The 19,336-nt window shown below is 38.1% G+C and overlaps 1 protein-coding gene across 1 annotated transcript in view; it reads right to left on the reverse strand.

Annotated features, from left to right (window-relative positions):
* Positions 1-1,477: 1,477 nt before the first annotated feature.
* The window catches only part of abhd3 (abhydrolase domain containing 3, phospholipase), a 41,328-nt gene continuing 23,469 nt past the window's right edge, over positions 1,478-19,336 (reverse strand). The window contains exons 4-9 of the mRNA XM_051700847.1: positions 13,334-13,379; positions 12,539-12,651; positions 7,197-7,370; positions 6,952-7,000; positions 6,648-6,813; positions 1,478-4,725 (exon numbers count right to left, since the gene is read on the reverse strand). Coding sequence (XP_051556807.1) covers positions 4,544-4,725; positions 6,648-6,813; positions 6,952-7,000; positions 7,197-7,370; positions 12,539-12,651; positions 13,334-13,379 — 730 coding nt within the window. The 3' untranslated portion in view covers positions 1,478-4,543. The remainder of the gene's footprint in view (positions 4,726-6,647; positions 6,814-6,951; positions 7,001-7,196; positions 7,371-12,538; positions 12,652-13,333; positions 13,380-19,336) is intronic.

A 19,336-nucleotide genomic window follows, 5' to 3' on the forward strand; every position in this document is an offset into this window, starting at 1 on the left:
CAAGTGAATGTCCTCCATTTTTTTGACCGTCCAAAATGCATATTTAGGGTACATCAAAATAATCCACATGACTCCAGTCGACAAATAAAGTTCTTCTGAATGCAAACGATTGATTATTTTGAGAAACAAAACAATATTTATATACTTTTTAACTATAAATGTTCACTTCTGTACATCTCTGTGACGAGCGCTCATGAGAGGGATGACGTAAGCTCCTTGGTAAGGTCACGTGTCACGTGGAGGAGGAGTCAGGAAGCGTGTCATTGTTTACAAGAGAAACTTGCACAGACCACAGACCAAGCGCCATTCACAAACCAAAACAGTCCAAAATCATTTCAAACACAATGTGGGAGGATTTTGATTTTACAAGAAAAGAGGAGTTTTTCGCCCAACCCTACCTATTTGACCCGAATACACCGATGAGGAACTGAGGGAGATGGAGGAGGCTGCAGCAGTGGTGCAAACACAAGTCTCGGGGAGGCAGAGATCTATGGAGACATGGTAGAGCACATGTTGTAAATGCCAACCAATGCCAACAGAGGCAGAGAGCCTGTGCTGCCACGATTGGACCATAGCTATCCCACTGTTGGAAACAATTAGCGAGGCAGCCGGTGAGAACACTCCTAGTCCTAGCTGCATTACCGAACATTATGGTTTTCCACCATTACTGAGCCCCAGCGTTTTAGAGCTGTTTTTCAGTTTGCCGTCCAAGGCCAGAAGGACCCAATGGCACCCTATCAGTGGAGTAAGTATCATATTTTGTTTGTCACTATAGCTAGAAATATATAGGCTATATGACAAAGTTTTCACACATACCCGAGTTCACTGGAAAAACAGCACGGGCACAGCCGATGAATTCAGATATCGACCCTTTGTTTCTTTCGATGGTCTGAAATCCTCAGGGGTAAAATGTTCACTGCTCACCCTCCAATATTCGAGAGAATGTAGGGGTGTACTGATTTCCAGGTTCAGCGCGATAAGCCAGAGCTTCAATCGCTCATGATCATGTATAGGCAATCAATGAAAAGTTCATATTTTTCCGGCGTGCATTTTCTTTGGGGTTTCTAAAGGTTGAAGCATCCAGGATACACACACCAAACGACCATTTTGAACAATACACTTATACAAATACAAATCTACAGCAAAGACAATTAAACTTTTGTACAGCACTCCTTCTCTTGTAAACAATGACGCGCTTCCTGCCTCCTCCTCCTCCACGTGACGCGTGACCTTACCAACGAGCTTACGTCATCCCTCCCATGAGCGCGCGTCACAGAGATGTACGGACGCAAACATTTGTAGTTAAAAAGTATATAAGTATTGTTTTGTTTCTCAAAATAATCAATCGTTTGCATTCAGAAGAACTTTATTTATCGACTGGAGTCATGTGGATTATTTTGATGCACCCTAAATATGCATTTTGGACGGTCAAAAATGGAGGACATTCACTTGCATTGTTTAAAGGAGGAGGCCTGAAATGAAATCCTAAAAATCTTAAATTCTGTTTTGATGAAGAAAGAAACTCAGATTCATCTTGGATGACCTGAGGGTGAGTAAATTATCAGCAAATTTTTAGGTGAACTATTCCTTTAACATTCATGTTTTTGGACTTGTGGGGGTAACCAGAGAAAACCCACACAAACTCCACACAGAAAGGCCCAGTTGAGCTGGGACTTGACCCTGGGGCCTTCTTGCTGTGAGGCATCAGCACTAACCACTGAGCCACCATGCTGCCTAACCTAACCCTAATCATTTAAATAATACACTAGTGAAATTTGACAAGATGATAAGAACATGCTAATAAAAGTAAAGAAAATTACGTCTACTTTAAGGACCATTAAGATTTGTCCAAATGCTTTGCTACTATACTTGAGTAAATTTTTTGAATATATCTACTCAACTCAATTATAAATATTTCTGTTGACTTTCATTCTGATGAAAAAATATATACTTTTACAATGTTACATTTCTCCAGACCATTTCGTTACTTTTGCGACTGAACACCGCAAATGGAAACTGCATGCGGATCAGTAATAGTGACGTAATATTAGAGCCCCACCACCAGGGGGATCCTTCAAGGTTAGCAAAACACAAGTTACGCGACTCAAGCTTGTCTCCTTTGATGTTCTGAGTCGGTGAGTGGTCTGTGGCAAGAAGTCTCAGATCGCACGACCAACGGTGTGTTGTGTGTGCACTCCTGCGTCATGCCGAGACTAATCCCAGACGCTATGACAAATTTCAAACCAGCTTGATATCTAGATGTCTTGTCGTCAGATGTGCGCACTGTCCCGACGAGCGAGAGACCGACAATGAGCAACAGTCAATGAAATATAGTGAGAGCGCAAGAAGAGAGCAAGGTATTGAGAAGCAGGAGACAAAAAATTATTTAAAATAAAATAATACTTCACCCACATCTCACTACCCGCTGTCACATCATAATTTTCAACTGTTTTTCGTATTTTTTTACGAAACTTCACAAAATTATTCAGTGTGTCTGATATCAACATGCAGAAACACAGATATGAGAATAACACACATTAGAAGTTCAGTTAATACATGTATTCCAATAAAAATAACTGAGAATTCTGCTCTAAGCATATGTTTGCGCTAATATTAAATGCAAGTATAATTAAGAGTGTGCCATTTTTTGGCGATATCTTATCAGGTTCTATGGTGCTTGTACACTTGTTATTGCCCAAAACGCATCTTAATACCAGGTGTACACATAGCCTCAGTCAGGGACTAATGGTCGTGTAGTTAATACACCCAGTCTTCTATCAGTCTTGTAGTGTACACATTAGCACCATTGAAAACAGTCGCAGGGCGCTGACTGCAAGTCGTGTAGAGTGTGCTTGGCTTAATGCAGCCGTACACTGGCAAAGAGACCAGAGGCCATTTTTTTAAATGGATGTCTATGGAGGAGATGCTTCAGTATGCTGAATAAACTGCTTTTGTTAGGACAAACTTGAGAACAGCTCATCTCAAGTCCACTAATCTTCAACATGTTTTACACTAAACAATCCTTTTGGAGTGTGGAGTTTACTAGAGTACGATAAAATTGTCGATTTATAAAATAAGTCGTGGACAATTTTGCAACAGATATGTCAGTTTACAGCTCTCCCCGTTCATTTGTATGGTATCCGCAAACTGTGATTTACTGCCGTAACACTCTGAACGTGTTTCATTGACGTCAGGGCCATTATATGATTGGCTTAGAAGACTCACGCGATCCAAGTTGACCATTATGCACTCTCTTATGGTAGAGACGCAAAGATTGGTATGTCTTTATTTAAAAGGATCCATTTTTTTTTTTTATCAATTTGATTCTTTTGAACTGGTCAAATCGATTCAAAAATTGGACTGAACGAATCTAAAATTAAAATCACGAGGGGAACCCCAGTCAGTGTTTGTTTTGTCTCCACTTGGGAACTTATAGAGAAGAGACGGTTCATGTAAGTTTTAATCAGTTTTTGTCTTTTACATTATGAAAAAGCCGTCAAATACTGATAAAGTTATGTGTGATATGATTTGTTCAGGTCTCCCGCCTTTACTCGAGAACTGTTCATAAGTGTAATATTTAGTAAGTCGATAAAATGTCGGTGCCACTTACATTTAACCAAAGTACCATGTATATGAAACAATAATGACCCAATGCACTCGTAAAAATGTCTAACAATAACATTTGAAAAACCCATTTAACCTGAAAGAATTAACTTAATTAACTTAACTTAACGCCATTTACTTGTACTTGATATTTAAGTACATTTAATATCAGTTACTTTAATACTTTTACTTAAGTATTTTTCTCATGAGCTACTTACACTTTTACATTTGAGTATGACGATTATGTACTTTATATAACAGTGTGACCTAACTTGAAGTACCCCCTGTGAAAATTGAAATTGTAAAGTACGATTTGTTATGTACAATTATAAGCATACATCATGGAATTATTTGTTGTACTGAATGCTGATTTTAATTAAAAGTGTCTGGACAATGATGAATTTCTATCCTGTATCACAGTAAAGAATGTAAATACTGTAACTGTAACAAAATCTAAAGTCTTATTTTTTTCTTTTGATTCTGGGGTGAAATATGATGCATAGGTTTTTCCATGCGATTCATCCAATACTTTTTCTTAATCTATAGTTTCATGTATTTTTTGGAATTTGTACGATTAATTGAAGGCATTGATGAATGTAAAGTGATGTCAAGCAATAAAAATGGAGCAATCCAGTGTTCCCTATATGGAAATATTCAAACATTATCATAAGAGTCATACACAAACAAGCCTCATATGTAAATTAAGAAACAAATAAGTGCACTAGTGAATGGATGTATGAACGGAAAAGAACAATTTCTGTTCCATGAATGTAAAACAAATAGATGTGCTTGGGACCATAAAAATAAATAAAAACATAAATGAATAAACAAAACAATGACCCTGGTCTTTAAGTGAACCTGTGCCCTTCAAGAATGTCTCATTTTGGAAATGTATCAGGATTTTTTTGCACATGGCTATTGAGGGAATGGAAGGAGGGGGTCAGTGGAGGTCAGTTAGACTGCTGCCGTTCTCAAAGATGGCCTTGGTGAACTGGCGGAAAACTCGGTCCATGTAGGTGTTCTGCCGTGGCCACAGCCCCTCCAGGAAGCCGATGTGGCCGCCATGGCAAGTGATGAGGAGAGCCACATTGGGGTTTTGCTTCACTGCCTCTACTGGAAATGCTGAAGAAGGAAGATTATTGGTTTAAGATCGAGTCCCTTAAATTACATGGATGGAGTAAACTTATGATGGGATTTTTAATTGGCTAAGAGTTGAATAAGCTAATGTATGGCAATATACTGGATTCAAATGTTAAAATAATAAAAAAAAGTTACATAAAACATAATAAAATGGTCTATATCAGTGGTTCACAGCATTTTTGACTCCAAAGCTCCTCGTTGTCCAAGACAATAGTGAAACTGTCAAATTCAAATAAATTAATTTTTCTGATTCCAGAAGTTTCAAGAACTGTATGTTCTTCATTAAAACAGTTGCTGGATTAAAATAAATAAAAATATTATGTCAGTTTACATAATGTACTTCTTGATTTTTATCAGTTTTTATGATTAGATTTATTATAGCAAATTAGATTATTAACTTATTTTACATTTAAATCCTCTACCAAAAAATTAAATAAATAAAAACATTAATATCGAGATACTGCAACATAATGTTTTTGCTATATCTCCCAGTCCTAATTATAATAGATTAAAAGTTTTAATTATACACCGTAAAAAGTGGTAACCTGCAACTGCTACTTAGGTGATTTCTACCAACCCTTAAAATATGTTTTGTTCATGTAACCTAATGTATTCAAGTTGATTCAGTGATGTTAAACATTATTTTTGACTTGAATAAAAAAATTAAAAAAAAGTATTTTTAGATGTTACCCACTTTATTTTAAAAGTATATAACAATGTACTTATTATATACATATGTGTTGTTACACTGTGCTTCCATTTAAAGTACCTGCATTTACATTGTTTTTTTGTTTTTTCACCTAATTTGGAATGCCCAATTCCCAGTGTGCTTTTAAGTCCTCGTGGTCGCATAGTGATTCGCCTCAATCCGGGTGGTGGAGGACGAATCCCAGTTGCCTCCGCATCTGAGACCATCAATCAGTGGCTTGTTTAGCGCGTTACCACGGAGACACAGCGTGTGTGGAGGCTTCACGCCATCCACCGCGCTCAACTCACCACGTGCCTCACTGAGAACGAACCACATTATAGAGACCACGAGGAGGTTACCCCATGTGACTCTAACCTCCCTAGCAACCGGGTCAATTTGGTTGCTTAGGAGACCTGGCTGGAGTCACTCAGCATGCCCTGGGATTTGAACTAGTGAACTCTAGGGGTGGTAGCCAGCGTATTTTACCACTGAGCTACCCAGGACCCCTCTGTATTTACATTGTTAATCATACCTCTAACCCTAAACCTTACCCTCACCCAATCCACATCCTAAAACTAACCCCTAACCCTACCCAATTATTTACCCTAAACCTAACCCCTATCCCTACACTGAAACCTTGCCCTACCCAATTCTTTACCCTAAACCTAACCCTACCTCAAATATTTACCCTAAACCTAACCCCTAAGCTCATCCCTACTCCTAAACCTAACCCTACACCTATTTTTACCCTAAACCTAACCTCTAACCTCATCCCTACTCCTAAACCTAACCCTACACCTATTTTTACCCTAAACCTAACCTCTAACCTCATCCCTACTCCTAAACCTAACCCTACACCTATTTTTACCCTAAACCTAACCTCTAACCTCATCCCTACTCCTAAACCTAACCCTACACCTATTTTTTACCCTAAACCTAACCTCTAACCTCATCCCTACTCATAAAGCTACCTGTATCTCAACCTCAGTAGCACAAATGTGAATATTGTGAGAATTTTGCAGAACAACATGTAGTTACACGATAAATACATTGTTTTGTTTGTATTTTAATGTTAGTACAAAGTAGTTAAAACAATTAATATAAAGTGGGACCGCAAAATTGTATGGGTTACTACTTTTTTCAGTGTAGGCTACACTTTATAACTAGACTATAAGCTCTCATGCAACCCTAATAAATATGGTCAGAATCGACACACCATGATTTGGAGAGAAGACATCATCAGCTGCATTGAGGCAAAGCATCGGCACTTGCACAGACTTGATCTTGTGAATGGGACTAGCGTCTCGATAGTAGTCCTCATTGGTTGGATAACCAAACATGACGGAAGTAAAACGTTCATCAAACTCTCGGATTGTTTTAGCCTGTGGAGTTAATGAGTAACATGAACTGCAGGTCTAGGAAAGAACGATACTATTACAATAACAATACAAGAAACATTTCTATAGACACCAAAAATGTGCCACAGTTCTGTATTGTTTAACTGAGAATGAGAGACAAACCTTCATCACATGGTCTATGTTGTATTTCTGTTCAAGAACAGTTCTGTGACTGCAAAAAGATAGGAGAGGAAAACATCACAATGGTGTTTGGGATGCAAGTTACTGTATGCCTCAGTGTAAAAGGAATCAAAAGCCTCAAAAATGTGAAAAGTGTTCTTTATAGTTCTAATTCGTTCTATCACATTGCTATACACATTAGACTACAAAGAGCTAAGCTGGGTTTATCCCCCATGACCTCCACTGACCGGTCCACGGATGCCTGCAGGCAGCTGGTGAGGTAGGAGTTGAAGAGAAAACGGTCTAGGGGTTTCTCCAGGGACGCCGTGCACTCAAACACATCCCAGCCTGCCGAGAAAACCACCACACCCTTCAGACACGTCTCACGCCCTTTACGACCCAGATAGTTCGTCAACATCATCCTGTGGGGTGATTGAAGTGTCAATTGTGGACTCACACAATGAGGTGATATCAGCAAAGAAGCCAAAACAGAGAGCGCTTATTCACGATACATCTGTTTATACAGATGTTATAACAGATCCTGGGCTGGCACATTCAGCGGGGTCCAAAAGTCTCAGATACAAAATGTAATTTAAACCTGGAAATAAAAATACAGTTTTAAGAATTTGAAAAATTTAAAACAAAGAAATGTTATCAAATAAAATGAATAAGAACTACTTAAGATTTTGCACTGTCATAAATCAAATAATCCAATTTGTGACATTGACATTGACCTTTGAACAAAAGATCAGTTTTCCTTGCCTCCATTGAAGTACAAAAGATGCTCTTTGGAACATTCTCAAATCATGCTGGATAACATGGACCATCAGGTTTTGCACAAACTTGTTCAGTCTATTTCCAGCTCAAATAAATGCTGCTATTAAAAGCACAAGACTGACATACTGGAATACTGAGAAATTCTCAAATGTATAATAATTTTAAACTCAAGTGAACTTTGTTCAACATTTCACTCAAATTGTTGTGCTGATAATATCATTTGTAGTGAAATAATTGTATTCAAATAAAATAAAATGCCAAATAGAAGAATTTTCACTAGTGGTCTCGGACTTTGGATCTCACTGTAAATGGTTGCAACATTTTTAGGTATAAGCCATTTAAAGCTGACCCTTTTCATTCTGTAAGACTAAGAGGATTAGAGCAGTGCTATGCTGACTCAAGTTTTACTTAGAAATGACATTTGTGGTGGAGCATGATAGCTGAAGCAAGGCCATAGGTAACACTTTAAAATAACTTAAAATAATAAGTCATAAAAAAATCATTACAATTCAGACTCTGAAATCTGATGAGGCATGTTCAAAGCCATTGTAAAATAGCCTATACATGTGACAGCTAGGGCTGGGTATTGATACATATTTCCCGATTCGATTCTATTCAGATTCACAAGCTCTTGATTCAATTCGATTCCGATCTTGATTTGATTCATATGGGTATATTTCGGTTATAATTTCCCTTTTGCTTATATATGAAATCAATTCTCTCCCAGCTAATGCTCTTAAGGGACCTTCTAACTAGGTATAATATGAAAATATGAATTTACTAGTTATATTTTATTACTTTTTCATCACTTTGGTCACATTTGAGCTTTCTAAAAATGAACGAATCCATGTATTCAATCCAAAAATATGATATTTTATTGCATGTATTATTTTTTTGTAACATGTTTATTGTTTAATTGCATACATGTACTATTTACAAGTATTTATATTGATTTGTTGAACGTGCTAAAAAATTAGCACGTTAACGAGAGAGATTTAAATGGCTTTATCTCATCCGTGCAATGTGTCATTAGCATTAAATGTGTATTTATTTATTTTTTATCAACAACTGACTATATAGAACAGAAAGGGTATTAAAAGAGACATTATTCAATGACAAATGGGTCGCGTGGATCTTGTCTTTGGACACACACACATTAAACGGAACAACCTTTACACTCAAAAGGCAGTGAAAGGATCTCTCTGCTGAATACTCCACCTCTACACTACACTAAAATTTAGTTGCAATGCGAGTGATTTCCTATCATTGTAGTAAAGCGTTGTGAATAGAGTAAAAAATTGATCTTGGGATTCAAGAATCGATATCGAGATTGTTAAAATGAAGATTGCGATGCACTGGAAAATCACAATGCACTAGAAAATACTTTACCCACCCCTTTTAGTGACAGCTATTAGTTCTATATAAATGCACTACATATAAGCACAAGTCTACATATGCTTCATAATAAACATAAGCACTTCTTTTTACTATTTTTTACTTTTGCAACTGCAACATACAACATTTCCCTACCATATTAATTCTTTGCCATCTCAAAAAACAAACAAATAAATGAATAATTCAGCCATAAAAATAATAATGCTGATAATAAATAAAAGAAGAAAGAGAAAAAGAGGGAAAACATTACAAAGGACAAATAGGGGATACAATGCTTAAAATATGTATAAGTAATTTAAAAAAGTACATACATTATATGCTATTCTGATTTACAATTCAGATTGCAAGTGTTTTTTGTTTTTCAAATCAAAAACAAAAAAAAACTTGATATTTTATAAAATACATATAAGTTGTATGTTTTTAATGTACATAGAATGGATTTTAATGAAAGTCACTATACTGTGTTTAATATGTAATTTAGTTGAAAATATTGTATGTCATTTAAAGTATAATATATAAATCATAATATTTATAGTGTAATATATTTCACACTAGAGGTCGACAGATACGATAACTAAGGTGGTGGAAAAGGCCGATAACCGATTAATCGTCCGATAGTTTTTTTAATAAATTTATAGAATGATAAAAATAAAATTCTTAGTCTTTCCTTACTATGAAGGGCACATACTTTGAGTCCAAAATGAACAAAATCCCAAAAGCAAAAAATCTTGATAATAACTAGAAAATTAAGATTTTGGTGCATTACAGGGGACTTTCAACTTTAAACAAGTCCGAAATACACCAGTGACTCTTATTTTGAAATGACAGAGACTTGGCTAACTTACAATGCTCTATATGTAAGTATTTACTAAATGACACATTTTTACAGCCTATCTATTCACCAAATGAAGTGTTTGTATTGTAGTGTGAATCACCCTGGCACCAATTGAAATGAACTGTGCCTCACACAAGACACTGAAGTATGTGGTGATTTTTGATCACACTTCATTTAAGGTGTATGTGTGTGTGCATATTAATATCAGATCCCTCCATCCTCGGGGCACCAGCTAAGGAGTTTCACCTTAACAGTAAAAGAATGATCCAAATGGACCATTCAATAAATTAAAATTATGTAAAATAGTTATTTTTACATTCTTCTTGATTGGTCGATGAGTTTGGTGATGGCGACGTCTTCCACTGGGGCTCAGGGCCATGTTACATTGGGGAAGGAGCTGGATTCCATTTCAACAACCATGGACACGAAGGAGCTGAGGAATGCTGATCTCCTGGAAGCACCGAGAGGGTTCTTGCAATCTGGGACACGCAGATATACAGCCCTTATGTCGGTGCAAGATTCATCATCTGGAACATGCAGATGCATGAAATTTGAAGAGAAGATTTGCTCGCCAGAGCTAAATCTTGTTGCTGTAGTTATCTCCCTGGTATCGGAATTCCGAACTTGCCGTTGCAATGGTCTCTTGTAGTGAGACTGGGTACTTGGTTGATCTTCTGCTGTCTCTTGGATGGACACTAAGAATGTTGGGTGATCTGTTATCCTCTCTCTCTCTGTGAAGCTGAGACTTAACATGTTGGAGGGTTTGTATTCTGTTACATCTCCTACCACTCAAAGGCATATTCAAAATTTTGATTATTATTCTGTTATTGCTCCCAAACTCGAACAGCTGGGAACTCAGAACGTTGATTATTATTCTGTTATTGCTCCTGGACTCGAACAGCTGGGAACTCAGAACGGAGAAGTGTTATAGAAGTGTATCCTGTTAACGACCCTCTTGACGCTGACTCAGGACAAAGGTGTGGTCATCCGGAGGATAGTTTTATACCTTTCTGATGAGGAGGAGTTTTCAGTTTGGCGCCTTCCTGTTTCAGGGTTATGATTGGCTGCTGACATCAGAGGGGGCCCACACAGTGTGACTCACCCTCCCTTCTCTTCTCCCATTTGCAAATTGTAAAGTACATAGTTAGAACAGTGTCTTTAAAATTTCATCTATGCATTGGTTCTTTTCCAAAGCTCTTCAAAAATACTCTTGGCATTTTTCTGTTGACATAGAGACCAGACATGATATCGAAAGATTAAATATTACGCATGCATTAATTTTTTTGTATTTTTTATTTTTTTATTTTGCTTGTGGATTTTTCCCCTTTTTCTCCCAATTTGGAATGCCCAATTCCCAATGTGCTTTTAAGTCCTCGTGGTCGTGTAGAGATTCGCCTCAGTCCGGATGGCGGAGGACGAATCCCAGCTGCCTCCGCATCTGAGACCGTCAACCCGTGCATCTTATCACGTGGCTTGTTGAGAGCATTGCCACAGAGACATAGCACGTGAGGAGGCTTCACGCCATCCACTGCGGCATCCATGCTCAACTCACCACGCGCCCCACCGAGAACGACCACGACCACGAGGAGGTAACCCCATGTGACTCTACTCTCCCTAGCAACCAGGCCAATTTGGTTGCTTAGGAGACCTGGCTGGAGTCACTAAGCATGCCCTGGGATTCGAACTAGCGAACTCCAGGGGTGGTAGCCAGCACGCATGCATTAATTTATACCACCATAGTTCAATTTGTGTGAACTATTGTGCTAATTGAACAACTGCAATTTACATAAACAGCTCTGTGAACAAACGTGAATGTGTACAGTTGGTGTCCATGTTAGGAGTAAAAGTTGTGTCAAAGATTTGTCTTTGTGGCTTCTTTGTTTCAGCTTTTGCCACATGGTAAGTTAATGCTGCTTCGAGAGGTCTTGAAGAATTTTTATGGTCCTTCTCACCTCTGGTCTTAGGGCAAACCTTAGGATGGGGGGGTTTGAGAGGTTGCTAAGAAAGGGGTAAGGTCGAGGGCCTTCTTTGTGAAGTATCTGGTAGTTGTCCGAGCAGCTTATCTGATGGCTGTGTTTGGCATTTGTTTGTGTTGGTCTTGCCACGATTCAATCAAAATGGAGACACTCTTCTTTGCCTTGACAGTTAGGGAGGGGGTCTGCCTTAAACTGTCTCCTGGAATGTCATCTGGTCCGATTGTTCACCACAGTATGTATATGTTTCACCAGATGAGGTTTATTGATGAGGAATAAAAAAATGAGGAAAAAAAGAAACTATCGGCATAGATTTTTGCAGATAACCGATAGTTCCAAAAAACAACTATTGGCACTGATTAATCAGTAAAATCGATATATCGGCCTACCTTTATTTTAAAAAAGCCACTGCAGGGTAACTGCATCCCTCTGTTTATTTAAAATTACTTTACTGATTTGTATCAGTGGAAAAAACGGAGACAGAGTGTTTTGGTAAATGTGATTATAGCAGCTATTCCCATTTAAGGGTAAACCTCAGTGTGTGTGTGTGTGTGTGTGTGTGTGTGTGTGTGTGTGTGTGTGTGTGCGTGTGTGCGTGTGTTAAACTCACCCGCCCATAGAAACCCCAGCTGCCATGAGCGGAGCTCTTTCAATGGTCTTGTGGACATGATCGACTACTATCTCCAGATCCTCTGTGTTGGCTGCACAATACGTCCTGGGAGTCTATGGTACAATTAAAAAAGGATATATTTATCCATACACATTTATGGTCATACACACACACACACAGACACAGACACACACACGTTAAGTTAACTTGTCTGAACATGCACTGTAGTCACTGTAGTGAGTACAGCATTTGTGGATATATTGAAGTATGTACTGTAAATACAACTTTACACTCCCATAAGCCTAAGCGTTTGTCCTTGAAAAAGGGCAAGGTCATTTCCACAAGAGAGTGAATGTCATTTAATCCCATTAAACTATCAACAATGTCCATCTGCAAAGGTTTTTATGATCAAATTCACCACACGTGTCTAAGCCTACATTACAGTCTTTATCAATTCTCCCAGATATGAAATAATGAAAATGATAAAAAGCCATGCTATCATCTGAATTCCAAGGAAGTTCATGACTCAGAAGGAAGGAAAGAGATTATGATCCACAGGCTCTTGTCTACAGGGCTGTTTTGCATAACAAATATACATAATGTCCAAAGCAATGACTCAAGCTTCATACATTTGTTAATATTCATGCTGACAATAGTGAGTGTCACCTGTTCCAAAGTGTCAGTATCTCTATTTGTATTTATTTATTCTTTGTATGAACCCCTATGTAACAGTATACAGTATATATAATATCAAATACAGATTAAAACAAAAATACATAAAAAGGCTATCCTTACCAATAGCTTTTCACCAGATACACCTCTGTTGTTGAATACTACGCATCTGAAATACAGAGCAGAGAATTCACAGCAATTAAAAAAAATTTCCGTAATTGTGCAGCCCTAGTTGACTATAATGACAAGCTGGCCATAATACTTTACCATACTGTGGTCAGACAGCTGTAGCATTGTCTTATCCATCAAGAGCACATTGTTTCTGATCTGCACCTGGTGGTTGTCTGGCTGTTGACACATGTGCTGTCATACTGACAGAGGCAAGGTCATGCAGTTACAGTGGGGGTGCTCAGATCGGATTGGATTAGCAAATTCAAAGTCACTGTAGAGTAAATGCTTGGAGACTCCATGCGGCATCTATCAGTCAACTTTTGGACACAGTGTGTTGCTATGCAGTTGCTAAGGTATTCTGAGTGATTTTAGCATTGTTATAATGGCATCGCTAGGGTATTCTGGGTTGTTTACTGTCCCAAGTCAGAGGAGACACCCCAAAGTCCCTAGGTATGGCTAAAGGCCCTCCTTATAGGATTTTTCCATCGATTTTGTAGTCCAAAGATAAAAATAGTAGGTCTGATCACTTAGCAGCACACCTCACTTCAACAAACAGACTGATCTCACAGTGAAAACAGAAACAGTACGTTGCGTTTTCTTAAGCTAAAATTGGCCTGCGCTTACCCAAATTGGTAACACTGCCCCCAGTGGACAAAGCGGGAAGTGTGAGCTTAATTTCCCCAAGTGTATCTCTCTGCCTCCCGCAAGACAAAAGGAATACCCACTACACAACTTGCCCACTCCAACTAATGCCCCCTTTGGATCATAATGCGATTCTTTTGGCTGAAATAACTATGCAGTTGATTTATGATTCACGTTGTCTTAACTGTGTAAATATTACAAAGAAGGTAAAACATGGATATAAATGGTAGAGCTGTCAGAATTAACGTGTTAACGCATGCGATTAATTAAAAAAGTTTAACACATACATTTTTCTTAATCAAGATTAACGCATTTACTGTTAATACAGCATAAACACTGATGTGAAAGGCAGAACCTTTGTAATGTGTACACCCGGAGTCATTTCACTGATGCACACGCCACAGCACCAGAGCTCTTCTACCAAGTGGAGCCTACAAGCTCAGCATAAAATAGCATAACGCAGCGGTCCCATAGACATTATATGGGCGGTACTGTCGTAACCATGGAGCTATAAAATCTGTCGCAACACGCTAGTTGACTGTAACATGGTGAGTTCAAAGCGGCGCTCGACGCTGGCATTGCCGCCCTGATGCAAATCATGAACGCAGCTTCACGATTGCTGTAACAAAGTGGATAGCCACAGTCTACCGGCAGATTAATATTGTGAAGGATGAGAGTTCAAAGGATTTAATGCCTATTGTAATGAATATGCAATCTATGTGGGCAACTTGTTCTTTCAGTTAGTCAAACTCCCGCTTAGACTTTGGGAAACATTTAATGTTACTTGAATTAGTGCTATTTTAATGCATTTTCTTTATATTGTGGAAGGCTTTGTTTGGAAAATGTCAATAATGCATTATATTGCAACATATTGTTTTGCTTTCTTTCCTAAGATGGACATAGATGAATTTTGACAAGAAAAGAAGTACATATAGTGTCAAATTTCAGCACTTTTTAAACCTGCAATTAATCGCGATTAACTACAAAAAAAACAATGCGATTAATCACAATAAAAAATGTAACTGGCTGACAGCACTAATAAATGGTGAAATTAAGCATTTTGCTCTGTCTTCTCCAGTTAGCTTACAAGCTATCCGGTTAGCCTATTGACTTAGCACTCTGCTAGCTTCTACTCCTCTTCATTTTTATCCATTTCTCCTCAATGTCACCACCTAGTGATAAGGGGGTATGATTGTATTCAATGAACTTTTAAGTTGCAGTATATTTAATAATTTTACAAACTTTAATTTATAATTTTTGTGGTTAGAGTTAGGTTTAGGTGTAAGGAAAGGTGTAGTTGTTGGGTTGCTGTAGCACTCCTAATAAACACAACAAACACACTGAGTTCATGTGAAATCCAGCTTTTGCAAGACTTCAGCATTTCAGCATAAATTGTAGTGGGCGTGTCTTGTAGACCCTTCTCCATTTTCCAGGTAAAATGTCCACCGAAGGTTGCCAAAAACTAATTATAAACTAAGTGTGTTATTTTTTTAGCTGTACAGGATTAAATACAGTGAAAAGGAATGCATATTTTATAAACTGTACCCCCCAACCCAAACCCCAAACCTAACCACCAGTGGAGTAAAAATGTATTTTATTTTATTTTTTTCGGTTAACAATTTTTATTGATTCACATATATGTAACTCATAAGACAAAACATATATACACAGAATCAAACTTAACCCCAACTATTACCCCTCCTAATCCCACCCTAACCCCAACAACATAACAGTGGTCCCAAATGACATAGACACACACATGCACAAAAAAATAAAATAAATAAATAAACTGATAAACACAACAACAATAATCACATATCCACAAATGACAAATACCCGCCCCATTTCTCCACGAACACTTTATACCTCCCGTTCCTCTGAATGTAACTTCCTCAAAGGCCGCCATCTTTCCCATCTCCGAGCACCACTCCTGAAAAGAGGGCGCTCCAGCCAACCTCCAACCCCTCAAAATGATCTGCCTGGCGATTATGACACTGGTTAAGACCCAACTCTTTATGTGTCTACTTTCAATGTCAATGACCGCCCCATCACCCAAGATACAGAGTCTTGGGCAGAATGATACCTGAATGCCTAACACATCGTACACCAGACTCTGCACCTTTAACCAAAACTTTTGTATTTCAACACACCCCCAAAAGACATGGGTTATCTCTCCGTCCTCTGATTGGCATCGCCAGCAGGTGGGTGTGTCTTTAAGACCAAGCCTTTACAATTTAGAGGGGGTCCAATAGAACCGATGTAAAATCTTGAATTGTATAAGGCGCACCCTTGCATCTCTAGATGCAGTTTTTATGTTTTTTAAAATCTTAGCCCATTCTCCCTCCTCCAATTCCAAGTTTAAATCTTGCTCCCATAATCTCTTGAGAGTGGTTGAGACTCTGTCCCCCAGACTCTGAATTAGCAGGGAGTAATACACTGATGCATCATGACCTTTTCCAAAAGCAGAAATCACCTCTCCTAGAGTATCTGCTGTTTTAGTGTATGCTATTCCCAAAAATAGTACAGAGCAGGTGGCGTAGCTGAAGGTACCTAAAAAACTGAGATCTGGGGATCCCAAAATATTGAACCAAATTTTCAAAGGATCTCAACACTCCACTCTCATAAAGATCACCGAGTGTTTTAACCCCCCTCGCAATCCACTCTGACCAACAAAAAGGGGACTTATTAATGCACAGTTTGGGGTTTAGCCATAGGCTAAATTTATCATTTAGATAAATATCTGATTTAAACACTCTGGACACTTTTGTCCATACTGAGTGCAAACGTGAAATAAGCGGGTGTGATTTAACTTCTCTGGTTAGATTGACAGAAAGGCTTTGCAATTGCAAAATAGGGGCAAGAACTTCTTGTTCATTGCAGAACCAGGGAGGGGCTGTTTCAGGTGGAAGCGACCAATGAGCCAAATGTCTAAGACCGAACGCATAATAATAAAACAAAATCTTGGGTAGGCCTAGCCCACCTTTGTCAATCGGCCTATGCAGCTTACTAAAATGTAATCTGGGGCGCTTACCACTCCAAATAAGACTTCGCTATGCTCTCAAATTGCTTGAAATAAGAGAGGGGGACATCTACCGGGAGAGACTGTAGCAGGTAGTTAAATTTTGGAATACAGTTCATTTTAATAACATTAACCTTCCCAATCATCAATAAATGTTATGAAGCCCACCTGTCTACATCGCTCGAAATCCTTTTTATTAAAGGGTCAAAATTTACTCTAACTAAATCAGACAAATTTGTTGGGAATAAAATACCCAAATACTTAATGCCCTGTTTGGGCCACTGGAAGGCGCCTGGCTGGAAGGCCGTTACTGGACAGTATGCTGTCAGAGCCAAAGCTTCGGATTTAGACCAGTTGACTTTGTATCCTGAGAATTTGGAAAAGGAATTAATAATTCAAGGCAGAGGCAAGGCATAGATTTAGTAGGGTCAGAGACAGAACAATAATGGGGAAAGAGGGCAGCCTTGCCGGGTGCCCCTATTCAGAGTAAAATAATCTGAAATTAATCCATTTGTTTGTACCGCTGCTACAGTGTGTCTATAAAGTAACTTGATCCAACCAATAAATGTACTCCCGAACCCAAACATTTCCAAAATCTTAAAAAGATAATCCCATTCTACCATATCAAATGCCTTTTCGGCGTCAAGTGAGATGGCAGCGACCGGAGTCTGATCATTTGCCACTGACCACATGATATTGATGAAACGTCTAATGTTATCAGAAGAGCTATGACCCCGAATAAACCCCACCTGATCTATATGTATAAGAGATGTCATAACTTTACCTAATCGGTTAGCCAAATTTTTTGCCAAAATCTTTACGTCTAGCTGGATTAGTGAAATTGGATGGTAACTCTTACACTCGCTTGGATCTTTGTCTTTTTTAAGAATCAGACTGATCCGGGCTTGTTTCATGGTTGGCGGAAGTTTTCCATTCTTTAATGATTCCGAATAACCTTCTAACAAATGTGGAGCCAGTTCTGTAGCATAAGACCTAAAAAATTCAGCAGCAAAGCCATCTGGCCCCAGAGCCTTGCCTGTAGGTAAGGCCTTAATTACCTCGTCAAGTTCCTCCAAGGTTATCTCAGAATCAAGAGAGATTTTTTGCTCAGTCTTCAGTTTAGGAAGATCTAATGGTTCCACAAAATTTCTAATATCTTCATAAGTAGACGAAGACATGGAACTATAGAGATCAAGATAGAATCTTTAAAGGCATTATTAATATCAATGGCCGAGATAAAAATTTCACCACCAGCAGATTTCACTGAGGGAATGGTAGAAAAAGACTCTCTCTGCTTTATATATCTAGCCAAAATGTAAAAATTAATTGTTAAAGTAAAAAATACAACCTCCTAATCGCAATCATCACTGATGATGTGGACGCGATATCTTCCTGATTTCAATGCGGGACACAAACTCATGTCTCGCACGCTGCTGATGCAACACACTTCCGTTGGCACCACAAGGGAAGGTAAACATGCTTGAGCCAATGCAAAAATATTTGATTGGAGATGGCATAAATGGCCGTTCCTAGAGTACTGGAACTCTTGGAATCTGTGTGATCATGTTGCAACAAAATGCACAATTTGAGGTATCTTTCATGTCTGTAGTGCAAAACTTTGAATGTGTGGCAATACAAACCCCCATTCTGCTGTCTGTTTATGTAGATAAGAGCAAAGCCAGAGTTATCTTACATAACATGTAACATGTAACCCTATAGACACAACATAACTTACAAGCTTTTCTGCCCTGTAATTATTTGTTGAATGGGCATTCTTCAACTGGCATTTTATGTCTCTCATTAACAAATGCATACCTATTTTTAACAATTAATAGCTTATGTCAACATCTATGTGTTATTAGAGCCATTTTTTCTAAACATAACAACAAAACTCCAGTAGGGTGATTCTCAAAAAAACTGTCTAGAAAATGTCCTGGTAAATGCGCTATTTTATTCCAAAATCAAAAGAAACAAATAAGAACGTATATTTTGCATATAGCCTGATTAAGATTATACATTATTTTCATGACAGTTGCGTACATAATAACTATGGTTATTATGATATTCTCATTACCGCAATGAACATTTTTAAAATATATTATTTAAATTGTAAAGTATTTTTATATTATAGTAGTACTCCCTTGGCACTGCTTTCATTTTCGCTGATTTTAATTTTAAAAATCATTGCACAACAGCATATTTTTTTACTGTAATAAAAAAAATTACTATGTTACAGTAATGAGAACAAAAAAATGGGAATAGTACAAGTTACATTTCCGGACTCATTGCCATAA

This window comes from Myxocyprinus asiaticus, chromosome 6 (assembly GCF_019703515.2).
Source record: "Myxocyprinus asiaticus isolate MX2 ecotype Aquarium Trade chromosome 6, UBuf_Myxa_2, whole genome shotgun sequence".
Taxonomy (NCBI): domain Eukaryota; kingdom Metazoa; phylum Chordata; class Actinopteri; order Cypriniformes; family Catostomidae; genus Myxocyprinus; species Myxocyprinus asiaticus.